Genomic DNA, 14,674 nt, shown 5'->3' on the forward strand with positions numbered 1-14,674 from the left:
CCCCCCCTCCCTCAGACCTCCCCGCAGCCACCGCCTTGCTGTGGGTGCACAGGGGGGTGAATGGGGCCGCACTGAACCCCCCCCCCGTTGGAAGTAGAGCCACCCCACTCTCTGTCGCACGTATCCCCAGGGAGGGCACCTGGGGGACTTCTGCTGTGGAATCACGGCACCCCACGAAGGTCCCCCTCACAATACAGCGCTCCGGGGGGGGTTACCTGGGGTCCCCCCATCGCTCCCAGCCCCACGATGGGGGGGAGGTAGAGCCCTACGGGGAGAACACAGCCGCTCCTCCGCACCCACAGCATCGTTAAGGGGATGCGGCCCGCGGTCGGCCGCAGGGTGAGGGAGCCCCCAGCCCCGTGGGCAGCCCCCACTCGTGCCCCGGGCTGGGGGTCAGAGCGGGGCGGGCGGGCGCAGCACACGGCGTTATAAAGGCGCAACGCTGCGGGGGGGCGGTGCCGCCGCCACTACACCGGGAGAGCCACGTGACCACAACACCGCCCGCTCGCCGCTCCCATTGGCGAAGAAGCGGCGGGTGGGCGGGGCTAAGTGGTGGCGCATGCGCGCTGGCCGCCGCGGCTCCATTCATGAAAACGGAGAGAAGCGGGGAGCCACGTGGTTGCAGCGCACCTGCACGAGCCACGCGGGAGGGCGACCGCAGGGACCCCCCCCCAATATCCACCCGCACCCCGACCCACAGCACCTCAAGGGTCGTAGGTTCTCTTTATTTCCAGAAACAATTAAATATTAACATTATTTTTTTTTAAACAGAAGTGGTTAAAAGCGCGTTCTTCTCCACCCCCCCCCCTCCTCCGCCCCGCTGCGAGGCGTGCGGTGCCGAGCGCATTTATATTATCATTTATAAATAGAAAAATAAAACTCTTAATGGGGGGTGGGGGAGGTTAGTGGTTAGCGTGGGTTAGAGCTGGGCCCCCCCCGTGCCCATGGCACACACCGGGATTGGATCCCCCACAGCACTGAGCCACGTGGGGACGGGGACCCCCACGGGTGGCAGAGGTCCCGCCCCCCCCTCCAAGGTGCCAGCAGCAGCAGGTGGGGGTGGGTTCACCGAAGCCACTCTGGGGTGGATTTGGCCTCGGTGCAATGACCCCAGCGCCATCCACAGCAGTTAATAAAGCAATAAATACGGGGGGAGTGGGAGCGGGGGGGGGGGCACGGGGCACCTGGTAGCGCTGTGGGGGGCGTGGAGCCGAGCTGTGGTCCCTGTGCTGCCCCACCGTCACCCCAAGCATCACCCACTTGGAGGCACCCATCCCAGGGGCAGGTGCCTGAGGGCGAGGGGTGCCCACATGGTGGGGGGGACACCTGGGGGAGACACCCAGTGTGGGGCATCCACTCAAGGAGTGCCCACCTGAGGACCACCCACCAGGGGACACCCACACGGGTCTCCCAATGAGGGGCACCCACCCCCACCCAGGGGGGGGCATACGTGGGAGAGACACACCTGGTGGGGATCCACACCTGAGGGGCTCCCACCCAGAGGACACCCAGTGAGAGGCACCAATTTGAGAGATGCCCACCCAGTGGACACCCACCCTCGGTGCAGGCCTGGAGGTGCCCCACGCCCCCTCCTCACCCTCCAGGCTCCAAGCACCGAGCACCCAGCGGCGAGTCCCCAGGAGGGGGCGTCCCTACGCCCCCCGCACCCTCACGGCCCAGCACGCCGCGAGCCAGGCGGTACAGCAGCCGCGAGTACCAATGCACGCCCACCTCGGGCACCGTCCCGTTCCCCGGCTCGGGGCGGGCCGGCAGCAGCGAGAGGAGCCCATGGAAGAGCCGCAGCGGAGCGAAGGCACGGTGAGCCCAGCGGTGGCTCTCCAGGACAGCGTAGCAGGATGCCAGCACCCCGTTCACCAGGAGGGTCCCGTGGGAGGTGAGCGGGGCGAACACCCCGATCCCTTCCTCCCTCGACACCCTCAGCACCTTTGCAGGACGCAACCCTTCGTCCCCATGGGCCAACACGGCGTCCCCCGGGCGCAGCCGACGGGCGAAGACGGGCAGGAACGTGGCAGAGCCGTTGGCGACCCCGCGAGAGGCGAAAACGAGGTGGGACGGGGTGAGCAGCAGCCGTTGGGATGGAGAAACCGTCTCGATGGCCACGAAGGACGCGCGTTGGCCGAGGTCGCGGTGGAGGAAGAGCAGCACTTGGGTGGGCACCAGGCGCCCGCCTGGCTCGGCTCCCAGCACCCAATCGCCCCGACGAAGCTCAGCCAAACCCCGGCTCTCACCGCTCCGCAGCGTCACCGTGGCGTGGCCGGGGAAGCAGCCGCCGGTGCGGATGGCCAAGGAGTTGTCTGGGGGGGGTGGGAGGGGAGAGAACGGTGTTTATAGGGTGGGGGGCGTCCCCACGAGGAGCTGCTCCAACCGGACCCGGAACAAAGTGGGTATTTTCTGACACCGCCCCTCCCTCCCCTCCCTCGGGGTTCCTGTGTGCAGAGTTCTTTTGTCCACCCGCACTGATGCCTTTTGTTCCTCTGCTGGGGATGGTGACATTTAGGGCCACTTTCGCTTCTGGGCCGGATGGACGGATGGGGGCCGTTGACCGGAGTGGCCACAGGGTGAGGGCTACACCTAAAAACCTACAACTGTGTTCAGTGCCCACGTGGGAGCTGAGCCTGGAGGGTGGCTGTGGTTGTGCCAAAATTTCGGGTGAGATTATAGGATTTTTGCCAATCTGGCAGCCAGAAAGCTTGGGGGGAGCCGGGCTGGGGCCAAGCAGAGCTGAGCATTGGGGCTGTGAGCATCCTACGTGGCTCTGGGATGCTGTAGGGGAGCAGAGGGTGCTGTGGGGCCATCGATTGGGGTCTTCAGCCCCCCTCCAGCCCCATACCTGCTCTGACGGAGACGTGGATGTGAGCTTTGGACTCATAGTAGACCCAATCGAAGCCGGCCTCGACAGCCAGCCGTGCCAGCATCCCGTATTTGTGGCGGTCCCGATCCGATGTGGTGATGTCCAGCGCCCGGCCCTCGTAGTGCAGCGAGTCGGGGAGGTGGTGGCCGTCCTCATCCCACCCCTCTGTCACCCGCAGCCTCACCCCCGGCCACATGTTCATCACAGCAATGGCCAGAGAGTTCACCCGCTCCTTGCAGCGCTGGGGGGGGAGGAGAGGGGAATAAATAACAGTGTGACCCCCAGGTCCACTGTTCTGCAGGACCCCACACACCCCAATGTTCTGCAGGACCTTACAAACGTTCCAGCCCTACTCGGGATGCAGAAGGACGGATGGACACGTGGCCCATGTGGGGTTTGGAAGGAGCCAGCCCAGAGGGGCTGCGGGCTGGGGGGGGGGGGGTCACTGATGGTGCCCCCATCCCTCAGAGGGGCACAGCTGAGCTGCCCCCCCTGGGTTGAATATTAACACGCTGTGAGGTGCCGCAGTGGTGCCCGTGCAGTGGGGCGGAAAGGGCACGGGACAGTGCTGGGAGTCACCTTCCCCACAGCCACGAGGTGACTGATTAACCCAACCTGGGGGGGGAGCACGAGGCAGAGCTGGGGGGGGGTGCAGCCGACCTGAACCAGCCCCACAGCGGCACTATGGGGCTCAGTGCCAGGGTGGGTGCAGCTCCCACGGTGCAGGGGGACAACGTCAGAGTCCCATAAGGGTGACACGTGGGGGTCCCACACGGCTCTGGGGTGGCCGCAGTGTAGGGGGCAGAGCCCGTTCCCACCCCCTGCAGCCGGTGGGGTCGTGGCACCTCCCGATGCCCTGGTGCCCCGCGGTCCTCCGTGCAACAAAGCTGCTCCCGGGAGCGCGAAGCCGCGGGGGCGGCAGTGCGGGGCCCGGTCCCGGAGCGGCCCGGCCCGGAGGGGGACCCGGCATGCGGCGGGGGGGCAGGAATGCACCCGGCCCGGCCCGGCCCGGCCCGGCGACAATAGGCTCCTTCCAGCCCGGCGCTGACCTCAGGCTCCGGGAATGCTGGAACGGCCACAAAGGACTCTTTCAGCCGCCCGCACCCCCGGGTCCGGCTCCGTGCCCGCGGCCCACCGGGCTCCGCCGCCCCGGCCCCACCGCCCCCTCCGCCCCGCTCCGGGGGAACCGCCTGGACCACTCGCAGCATCCCCCGTCGCCATGACGACCGCGCAGCCGCCCGTCTCCATGACAACGCCGAGCATCGCGACGGGGCGACGCGCAGCCCAGGACCCCCCCCCCGGGGGCTCTCCCCGGTGCCGCCCCCTCCTCGTCGTTCCTCCCCGGGCTTGGAGGACAGCTGAGGCTCCCGGAGACCACCGCTGTTGCGCTCCCCGTTAAACCCCGACGTGGATCCTCAAAGCGCCGCCGGGAGCGCTCCGCTGCCGCTCCACCGACGGCACCGGGATGCGAAGGAGGGGAGGGGGGGGGGAATGGCCGGGGAACCCTACGGAGGGGCACCGGGAGGGTCCGCGCCCCCCGGGGGTGGGTCGGGGCTGCCCAGGACCGTTCAACCGCGTCCCCTCCCGCTCCCGTTCCGCCGCCCCGCGCCCCCGGCCCCGTGCGCAGCCCCCACCTCCGTCATGAGGCGATCCGCCCCCGTGTTCTCCTCGTCCTTGAAGATGATGTCGGGGTTGTAGTTGGGCACCAACTCCCTGAAGCGTTCCGACCCCCGCAGCACTTTGCCCTCCGCCCTCCCGCTCGCTCCCAGCGTCTGTTCGGGGACGTTGGGCACGAACTGTTTGTAGAGCAGCGGGGAAAGCTGCCGCCGTCCGAACCGCCGCCGCCCCACCGGGCCCCGACCCGGTCCGCAGCACAGCACCGGGGCGGCCAGCAGGAGAGCGAGAAGGGCGAGGGCGAACGGACCGCACCGGGACATCCCGGTGCTCTGCGGCCCTCGTTTAGTCACCGGGGGCGCGGGGGGGTCGGAGCGGGCATGGCACCGGCGGGGCGGCCCCGGGGCTTTTAGAGGGTCCCGGTGCACAGGGGCGGGCCGGCGGCGTTTCCTTTTCACACCCACGGCTCCGGGATCGGCGCTCGGGTGGATCCGTGAGCCCCGCGCTGCCCCCGGGGCCGCCACCCGCTGCGGTGCTGTCCCGGCGGAACCGATGCAGACCGGGAACCGGCACCGGCACCGCGATCCGATTCCACCCTCACCCCCCCCCCGCTGTACCTGAACCCTGCGCTTCGGTACCGGATCCGTTCCTCTCTCCCAGCACCGGTACCGGTACCCCTTTCTCCTTATCCGTTCCCTTCTCCCGGTACCGGACTCCTCCTTATCCTAACCCTAAGCTCGGATACCAGGCCGGTTCCCCTCTCCCAGCACCGGGACCGGGACCCCCTTTTTCCTTATCCTATCACAGGGTACCGGTACCAACCCCGTTCCCCTCTCCCGGTACCGGGATCCCCTTCTCCTTATCCTATCACAGCTCTCCGGTTGCGTTTCATCACACCGTCAATAGGGAAAACCCCTCTTCCTGTCACCGCTCCCCGGTGCCGCCGTTATCCCACCGCTGCACCTCCGGTACCGACACCCCCCGACCCTTTGGCAAATCCCCGTTACCCGAACCCCCTTCCCGGTGCTGCCCCGATCCCGCTGCTCGCTCCGATCCCCGGTACCGGTACCGCTGCCCGTTCCGGGACTCCCCCGGTCGGGTGCCCCCCACCCGCTGCCGCTCCGCTCCGGCACTGGGCAGCGGCTCCGGGTCCCCACGGCTCCGCCTCGGAGCGGCGGCCGCAGCCCATCCCCCGGGGCCGCCCCCACGGGGCTGCGCTGCCCAGGACGGCCCCTCCGGGACCGGGATCACGGGCACCCCAGCGACAGGTTCACGTCACCCCCCAGCAGCGAACCGTGCCACCCCCCCCCCGAAGCCCGGGACCCTCAGCCCCCCACTCAGGTGCACCGAAAGGTGCGCAGAGGAAGGGCAGGAAGGGGTGAAGTCCGGGAGCAGAACGTGGCACCCCCCTCTTCCCCCCCCCCCCAGCTCCGGTGCCAGCCCAGGGTGAGGGGAGCGAGGGGAAAGCGGGCACCGATGGCCTCATTTCCTGCTATATAAACCCAGTTTCCTGCACTTCCTGCTCAACTCCGGCCCGTGGGGGTGTGTAAAGCCCCCCCCCCGGCATGGGGGGTGGGGGGGGGCAGCTTGGCACGGCCCCAGGCTGGGCAGGATGGGTGGGGGGGCTCGGGCTGTTCCTGGGCAGTTCCGCCAGGGCAATGTGAGCCCCCCCCATAGGACCCTCATACCTCCATAAAGGGACAGGTGGGGTGGGGGCAGGCAGGGTCGGGGCAGCTCAGCCCCCCCCCCCCCCCAACCCCAAAGCCCCGCAGCACCCATGGGAGGGGACAATATGCGACCCATGAGCTGCAGGAATCACCCTCACCTTCAGCCCGACCCAGAGCAGCTCAGCCACAGCCAGGAAGAAGGTTAATAGGGAGACCTGGGGGGGTGGAAAGAGCAGGAACCCCCCCCCCCGTCCATGGCACAAAGCCCTGAGCCCCTCCCAGCGCAGCCCTGAGGTGGAACAAAACCCATTCCGTTGTTTCTATATATTAAAAGGATAATTAAATAAAAAAGAAGCCTTGTTTATTGCTCCAAACACGGTAACAGAGACCTGAACAACTCAACACAGGGGGACAACCTGTGCCAACCCCCCTCCCCCCCCCCCAAGACAACACAGGGATGGGGTCACACAGAGTGATGGAGGCAAAGGGGATTCCATTTAGTGTCACAATGAAACACAGGGGGGGGGGATTTAAAACCAAATAAATGAGGGCAGCACTGGGGAGGGGGGGGAAAATGAGGTATGTAAAAGTATAAAGGAGTGAGGGGGGGGCTGCAGCCAGCACAGCCCCTCTGGGGGTCTGTATGGAGGACGTGGCTCAGTAGCGCAATAGATTGAGATGGGGTTGGGGGGAAGGGAAATGGAGTGAGGACCCCCCCCCCTCCCTGTGGTCCCAGCTCTTCTGATAGGGCTCCAAAACCCACAGAGCACCGTGGGGGGAGGGGGGGTGTCCATGGGTGCAGAGTGGACACCCCCACAGCCTTAGCAGTGCTCTCGCTGGGGCTGGGAACGCGGGACAGGCAGCGGCAGTTTGTGCAGACCTGGGGTGGGGGGGGGAGAGCATGAGGGGTGGGTGGGGGGATGCAGCCCCATCTCCACCCCTCCCCCCCCCCCCATGTGCCCCCCTCCTCACCAAAGGCACGGATGAGCTCCTCCTGCACAGCCCATGTCACCCTCTTCACCAGGCAGAGGGTGGTGAGCGCCGCGAAGCCCATATTGTAGATGAAGACGATGTAGAAGTTCCCCAACCAATTAAAGCGGCCAAAATCCCCCAGGAGGTCGAAGCGAGTGATTCCTATGGGTGAAGGGGGGGGTCAGGAGGTGCCCAACCCCCCTCCCCCCACACCCCACCCCCATTACAGCCCCACATCTCACCCAGCGTCCTGGAGAAGACGGGCAGGGCGGAGCTGAGCACCAGCAATGAGACGCAGTTCCCGATGATCTGGGGAGGAAAAGAGGTGCTGCCCTATTGCACGGCCCCATAACACGGCTCTATGGTGAAAGGGGGGGGTCTCACCTTGGTCAGGGGGGTGTCCTGCCTCTCGGGGAGCAGCCGTGTGAAGAGTGGGGAGCTATAGAAACCCACGACGGAGGAGAGCATCAGGTAACTGTGAGGGGGTGTTAAGGAGAGAACAGAGAGGGGACAGCAGGGAGAGAGGGGGAAAGGGGGGGGAAAACGGGGGGAGGAGGGGGCGGGGGATGGAAGCCCCCAGTGCCTGCACAAAGGATACAAGATGAGGACAACCTGCAGTGCAGCTCCGAAGGAACCAAGGATGGAGAAGGAGACCTGGCCCAGGGCTGTGTCCTGCAGGAGGGGGCACATAGAAGGGGCTCTGCCCCACGGATGGGGCTCCTCCTTGCTGTACCCCCACCCACCCCTTTGTCCTCCCCCCACCCCCGGGTACCTGCATGCCCCGTGGCATTGCAGTGTCATCCAGCAGCAGCTCCAGGACGTGGAAGCAGACAATGAGCACTGAGATGCCCTGAGAAGAGGAGGGGAGATTTAGGGCATCCACAGGGGGCTGTGGCACACGAGGGGATGGAGACACGCACCGTCAGAGCCAGGAGGCCCAGCATGGCCAGCGGGTAGCCCACGTTCCTCTGCCAGGGTGATGCTCGGTGCCGCAGCTCTGGAGGGAGCACATTACCACCCCACTCCACAACATGGAAACTCCCAGTCCCCCCCCCAGCCCCTCACCCAGCTTCTTCCTCTTGCTGCGGATGCTGAGGAGCTGCTCCCGCAGCAGTGCCATGTTCAGGTTCAGCCAGCAGGAAGCCTTCCCTGCAGTGTGGGGACAGCGTGGGGCTCGTGGGGTCCCCGTGGCACCAACGCAGGTCCCCGTGGCACCCCACGCCATCCCCCTGCCCGTGGGCACCCACCAGATGTGATCCTGCGGGACACGGCAGCCTCCTCAAATCTCGTGCAGCTCAGCTGCTCATCCAGGTCCTCCAGGAGCTGGGGACGGGCAGGAGCCATCAGGGACATGCATGTCATACCCCAGGCAGCCCCATGGCGCTGGGGACACTGAGACCCCAACCCACAGCAGTGGGATCATGGAGGGGACGGCTCACCCGGGGCTTCACCAGCAGCTTCCCGGTGACGGTGAACATGGTGGAGAGGCCAAACGGGGTGCACACTGAGGGGGAGAGCAGAGGGTGAACCCAACAACCCTTCCCCATGGCAGCAGCAGAGCCCCACCACCTCAGGGTGGAGCCGTGGGCTGCGCCCTGCTCACATCCCAGCACTCACGCAGCAGCAGCAGCACACCAAAGAGCGAGATGCAGGAGTAGAGGTAGGGCAGGTAGCATTCCCAGAGGTCTGTGGAGAGCAGGAGAGGTGGGGGTCAGGACATAGGAGGGCCCCATAGACTCCTCCCAACATTCAGCCCAGTGCTGTCCCACTGTCCACCCCTCTGCCCCCCCCCACACCCCCAGCACCCACCATAGAGGGACTGCCGGCTCACAGCGTCGTTACCAGCGATGGCAGAGGCCACCCAGACCATGCCCAGCACCAGCAGTGTCAGCAGCAGCAGCACCACCGACGTCTCATACACACGGGCCATGATGCCCTACAGGACAGGGATCAGCACAGAGCTGGGGGGGGTGCAGGGAGGGGGGCAGCACCCGTGGGGCCACGTACCTTCTTGGATCCTGCAAATCCCTCTGACTCCGTGAAGAAGTATGCAAAGGGCATGAGGAAGACGAGGGACAGGTTGGAGAAGAGAAAGACCAAGTTCCAGAGGCCTGGGGGAGGCAAGGGGGGGCAGAATGGGGTGAGGTCCTAATGCAGGATGGGGGGAGCTCAGCACCCCAGGACCACCCTGTGCACCCACCGTGGATGAGGGACCCATTCAGCCACTGGATGTAATAGTTGTGGGGGAAGGAGAGCAGCACCTCGTTGCTGATGATGGAGAAGGGGAGCAGCAGCACAGCACCCAACGCCACGGCCAGGGTGAAGGTGCACAGCCCCAACCTGTCAGAGGGATCCCGTGTGGGTGTCAGAGCTCAAGGTCCCCCCCCAGGGGACAGGAGAACGTGGTGCCCCATCCGGACAAGGAGGGGAAGAGAGATGGGAGGAACTTACGCAATCCTGTTGACAGCAGCATCCTCATCATCGTGCACTGCAGAGGAAAAGAAACAAATGAGCAGGAAGGCTCCCTGCTATTCCCCACTCTGATGCCTTCTCCAGCCCCTCTCTCTGCTGCAAACAGAGCTGCAGAACTCAGAAGAGCTCTGGATGGAGGCGGGGCTCTGCTCCTCAGCCCTACAGTGGGACGCCCCACAGGGACCAGAGCCGCACTGGGATCGGGGCAGGGAAGAGCAGGAGCAACCTGAGGGGTTTGGTTCAGCGAATCCTCCTACCTGCTGCAAAATCTGTCTGCTTCTTGAAGTGCCTTATGACAAAATGGCAGAGGATGTAGAGGCTGGCGAAGAGCAGGGCACAGATCTGCAGGCACAGCAGCACAGCGGGCGGCCTCAGAGGGCAGCACTCCCCCCCACAAGGAATGCTGACATCCCCAGATCCCATCAGCTCCCCCCTATTTTGTTTTCCTAACCCTGTTCTCTCCCCATAAACATGCATGGGCTGCACCCAGGGCTCACCCACTGGGTGCTCACCCCCTGTGAGCTGAGTGCAGAGTGAGCACCAGCAGCAGCCTTGGCTGCATGGAACACCCCGAACCCGCAGCCCTCGCACTGTTGGCACCCAGCAGGGCTGCAGGCACAGCCTTGAGCCCAGCACCAAGGCCGACTGCAGTGTCTGTCTGTCCCTCCCACCCCCGCTGGCACTCTAAGCTCCAGACCAAGCAGGCGACATTCGAGGAACACTGCGACCTTTCATCCCTGTGGGTACTCAGCAAAAGGGGGAAAGGTCGCCTGAACCCAATGCCTTGGCACCAGCACCACCAACACCTCCCTCCTGCCTGGGTGTCCTTCATATTAGGGGCTCAGCTGGGGGTCCCAGGGGTGAGCGCCCATCCAGTAGGGTGGCAGAGAGCACTGAGATCAGCCCAACTCTGGGCACCCTGAGGGCTGTTCCACCCCTGCTCCCACTGAAGGAAGCACACATTGCTGTGTGTTTGCTCAAAGGGCTCCAAACACCTCGGAGCAAAGCAGTGAGGGAGGGGTTTTGTGGGAAGATCCATGAGACAGCAGCATCCCAGCTGCAGCCCAGCTGAGGGCGAGGGCTCCCAGCAGTGCTGATGTAACCACGGGGCAGAGCTCCACAACGTGGCCCAGGAAAGTCTGAAAGGTCGCGTGGGCTCCACGCTGGCGGAGCTGAACCGGGCGTTCCTGGGAGAGGTGCAGCACTGCAGGGACGCGTGGCTCTGACTGTCCCTGGAGGCCCCTGGGAGATTCCAGGGCTGCGACGCTTCCATCCCTGCACACCTCTGACCCATAGCATCGGATGCCCCGGTTGGCAGAGCTGGGACCAGGGCTGCTCCCCTGCACAGCGCCCACAGCTCTGGGGGTCCTCCACTGACACTGAGCACCCTGGGAGAAGATGATGGTGTAGGGGTGAGGAAGGGGCCGTGGGCACATGGCGCAGGTCTGGCTCAGCTGTGACACTGCTGCAAAACTGGGCAGCCCCAGTCCTCCCACACACCAGGGATCCCACGCTGGGTTCTGCAGGACCTCAGAACCAGAACCTCACTGCGCACAGACAGCGGGGGCAGCCCTACCCCACAGAAGGGCTGAGACCAGAGCTCAGCATTAGCTCCCTCACACCGCACAGCCCCGGCCCAATTCCCTCCCATACCCGCTGCCTTTTGGGAAGGGGAACGGGGACAGGGGGCTCTCATCGGTCCCAGGGTCCCCATTAACTCCCGGCTCCCCGGGCCGCGCCAAGCCCCGCTATCTGCGGGCACACAGCGCTGCGGTGCAGCTGCGACCGCGATAAGACCCGGGCGTGGGGCACAGCCCCGGAGCTGCCACCGGGAGCACAGGGAGCTCCACCCCTCCTGAGAGACCCCAGCCCCAGCGGAACCCCCCTCCCCCAGACTCACGAGGCATTCGCGGACACGTTCATGGAAAAGCTGCTCCCGCACGGCCAGCGCGTCGAGCTCCACAGGGGCCATGGGGCGGAAAGCATGGCCGGGAAGGGTCGGGCCGGGTCAGGGCAAGGCGCTGGGCCGGGTCAGAGCCGAGCAGGACCCAGCCGGGCCGGATCAGAGCCGAGCCGAGCCGAGCCGAGCCGAGCCGAGCCGAGCCGAGCCGAGCCGAGCCGAGCCGAGCCGAGCCGCCCGCCTGCGGCAATGGGCACCGAGGCCACGCCCCCCACTCCCGCCGCTCGCTACTATGTATCCACTGCACCACCGCCCGGAAGTGCCCCGCCCCAATCCTCATTGGCTGGCAGTTCTGAATGAGGCGCCGCTCATTGGCTGAGAACTGCGAGGGCGGTGTCCATTGGCTGAGCGCGCAGCCGCTCTCACGCCCGGCGCACCCACGCGGTCATTGATGCCCCCCGGTGCCCCTCCAACACCGTGGGACCCCCCCGGGCCCGGGAGCGGTGCGGAGACGGCCTCGGCTCAGCCGGGGGGGGCCGGGGAGGGGGGGATGGGAGGGAACGGCGCTGAGCCGCTGCGCCAGCACTAATCCCTTAGCCAGGGCTAATCCCCGGGGCACGTAAATCCTTCCCCCCCCCCATCCACCCCATGCACTGGAGGGGGCCCCCGGGCAATGGCAAAGCTCCTTCCCAACCCCCACTGAGACTCGACCCCACAGAACAGAACCCACAGCCTCTGGCCCCCAGGAGGGGGAAGGCCCACCCCCCCCCTTCACCAAGGAGCAGGGAAGGGCCGGCCAGAGCCAGCGCTGCCAGCCCCACAGCCGTGTCACTGCGCACAGACAATGGGGACAGCCCGTTCCCATGCGGCTGTGCCCTGCGAGCCGCCCAGGCTGACACAAAGCGTTTGTATGTGACACAGCAGCAGCTTGTCTTAAAGCCTTTTATTCGTTGAACGAGTACAGAAACGAGGAAAACCAACAGATCACATCAGGGAGTTAAAGCCCAGCCGGGGCAGCTGGGAACAAGGAGAGAAACCAGGGCCAGAGCACGAGAAAGCTCAAAGTGTTTGAAGCAAACATATGTGGGCATGCGACAGCAACAGCAGGACAACGTTTAGGACTCTTCTCCTTCCTCCCCAGCCATTGCTCTGCCCCATCCACTCCTCCGAGTCTCCACTTTCCCCACAGTTCCTTCTCTACCATCCCCAGCCCCTTTTCACCCCATCAGTCCCTGTTACTCCTTCCTCCCCCATCCCCCATTACTCCCCATCCCCTCCTCTGAGCAGACCCCCCTCAATTTCTGCTCCCCAATCCTTCACCCCAACCCCAACCTCCAACTCTTTTTCCCCATCTCCTAATCCCTCCTGCTTTATTCAAAGCCCCCGTTTGCGTTCCATCCCTCCATCCATCCACCTCCCCATCCCAGAATCCTATCCCCTGCACCCCCCCAGACCCCCCGCCCCACACAATGGCTGCGGCAGCCCAGCCCAACGCAAAAAGCCCCCACAACTTCCAGGCTGCAGCCCCTCGGAGCGATCTTATATATAGAAAGGGGGCGGGTCGCGCTTGCGCACCGAGTTCCCATTGGCTGTCGAGTCGCCCATCAAACCACCCCCAGCGCTGATTGGCTGAGCCTCGTGGCGCGCTCCACGTTCCCCCCCCCTCCAAACTGCGGGGTGGGAGATTTGCCCTCTCCCCCTCCCCCCACAGTGCGGTGCAGCCCCCGTCTGGGCAGCAAAACGGGTCTGGGGATGGGGATCGGGAGGGGCTGCGGGCACAATGGGGGCACTCAGCACTGCGGGGACACAGCGCTGCTCCCCCTGCCCATGGGTGAATCCCCCCGGGCTGTAATGGGGCTCTGTGGGCCCCCCCAGCCCCCTTTAGACTTCTACCGACCCTGGGGAGACCACGGGGGGGCACCCAGCAGCAGACCTGGAGCTGGGTGCTGATGCAGCTGCTTTGTTCTGCAGTATGGATCAGTATCTCAGTGTAAGGGCCAACGTATCCCTTTAAGCAAAAGGAGTTATGGAATCACAGAATGGCCTGGGTTAAAAAGGAGCACAGTGCTCACCCAGCTCCAACCCCCTGCTGTGTGCAGGTCACCAACCAGCAGCCCAGGCTGCCCAGAGCCACATCCAGCCTGGCCTTGGATGCCTGCAGGGATGGGGCATCCACAGCCTCCTTGGGCAACCTGTTCCAGTGCCTCACCACCCTCTGGCTGAAAAACTTCCTCCTCATATCCAACCCAAACCTCCCCTGTCTCACTTTAAAACCATTCCCCCTTGTCCTACCACCACCCACCCTCACAAACAGCCGTTCCCCCTCCCATTTATCTGCTCCCTCCAAGTACTGAAGGCCACAATGAGGTCTCCCCACAGCCTTCTCTTCTCCAAGCTGAACAATCCCAGTTCCCTCAACCTTCCCTCATAGGAGAGCTGCTCAGCCCTCTGATCATCTTAGTGCCCTCCTCTGGACCTGATCTAAGAGCTCCAAGTCCTTCCTGTCCTGGAGGCTCTGGTCCTAAAGCATCTTATTCCCACTTTGCTGTGCGATCAGCCTTGTTTTCTCTTCATTCTGCCTCACAAGAAGTACTGCAGTCACAACAGACGCCTTTTATCTTTTGTACCCACCATGGGCAAGGACATTTGCCTTGGATTTCATTACATTGTTTTGGAAGTCGCTCATCATGGCCTAACGAGCCACTGAAGTTTGCCAAGCTGGGGAAAAACAACTCAAGGTCTGCAAAAATCTCTAAGATGAATCTGATGGGGGAAAAATGGGGAGAGAAAGCGGGCATAAAACTACCATAGGTGCTCCGCTCATGGCCAGAGGGTCATTAGCACACATTAATGAGTTACTGGGAAAGAATGAGTACATGTTGATGTACTGCACAGGTACGTCCTCACTGTTCAGGTGTAGAAGCTGAGCTCTCAGAGCACACTTGTTTGTCACATCTGGTCTGTAGGGTGAGGAATAAAAGAACAAGAGAATTGTTTTTGATGATGGTGTCACTGCATCGGTGGAGAAGAGCCATGGATGTCATCTGGATTAAAGTGAGGCCTTTGGCACAGCACCCCACAACATCCTTCTGTCCAGTGTGAAAGACATGGATTTGCTGGGTGCACTGTTGGATGGGCAAAGGACTGCCTGCAGAATGAAGTCCAGAGAGGGGTGGT

General features: G+C 64.4%; 2 protein-coding genes across 8 annotated transcripts; both read right to left on the minus strand.

The window, feature by feature from the left end:
- Window positions 1-718: 718 nt before the first annotated feature.
- Window positions 719-6,127, minus strand: DHH (desert hedgehog signaling molecule). 2 transcript variants are annotated; one of them, XM_031609344.2, is made up of 3 exons: window positions 4,507-6,127; window positions 2,852-3,113; window positions 719-2,315 (listed from the first exon to the last, which is right to left on the minus strand). In XM_031609344.2, the coding sequence occupies exons 1-3, from the start codon at window positions 4,807-4,809 to the stop codon at window positions 1,594-1,596; spliced, it is 1,287 nt and encodes a 428-aa protein (XP_031465204.1). In that variant the 5' UTR covers window positions 4,810-6,127; the 3' UTR covers window positions 719-1,593. The 2 variants fall into 2 exon arrangements, with proteins under 2 accessions (XP_031465204.1, XP_031465205.1); XM_031609345.2 differs by lacking the exon at window positions 4,507-6,127 and adding an exon at window positions 3,922-4,498.
- Window positions 6,128-6,256: 129 nt separating this feature from the next.
- LMBR1L (limb development membrane protein 1 like) lies at window positions 6,257-11,712 on the minus strand. Of its 6 annotated transcripts, XM_090128512.1 has the most exons (17): window positions 11,498-11,712; window positions 9,855-9,939; window positions 9,577-9,613; window positions 9,326-9,465; window positions 9,133-9,236; window positions 8,935-9,061; window positions 8,743-8,811; window positions 8,565-8,629; window positions 8,373-8,448; window positions 8,191-8,274; window positions 8,046-8,122; window positions 7,898-7,975; window positions 7,724-7,797; window positions 7,510-7,600; window positions 7,368-7,434; window positions 7,126-7,287; window positions 6,489-7,033 (listed from the first exon to the last, which is right to left on the minus strand). In XM_090128512.1, the coding sequence occupies exons 1-17, from the start codon at window positions 11,567-11,569 to the stop codon at window positions 6,975-6,977; spliced, it is 1,467 nt and encodes a 488-aa protein (XP_089984638.1). In that variant the 5' UTR covers window positions 11,570-11,712; the 3' UTR covers window positions 6,489-6,974. The 6 variants fall into 6 exon arrangements, with proteins under 6 accessions (XP_089984639.1, XP_089984640.1, XP_089984643.1 ...); XM_090128513.1 differs by lacking the exon at window positions 8,191-8,274 and having other exon boundaries at window positions 6,257-7,033; XM_090128514.1 differs by lacking the exon at window positions 9,855-9,939 and having other exon boundaries at window positions 6,257-7,033; window positions 11,498-11,575.
- Between the last annotated feature and the right edge of the window lie 2,962 nt (window positions 11,713-14,674).

The sequence above is a fragment of the Phasianus colchicus genome, chromosome 33, assembly GCF_987193195.1.
Source record: "Phasianus colchicus chromosome 33, bPhaCol1.hap1.1, whole genome shotgun sequence".
Classification (NCBI taxonomy): domain Eukaryota; kingdom Metazoa; phylum Chordata; class Aves; order Galliformes; family Phasianidae; genus Phasianus; species Phasianus colchicus.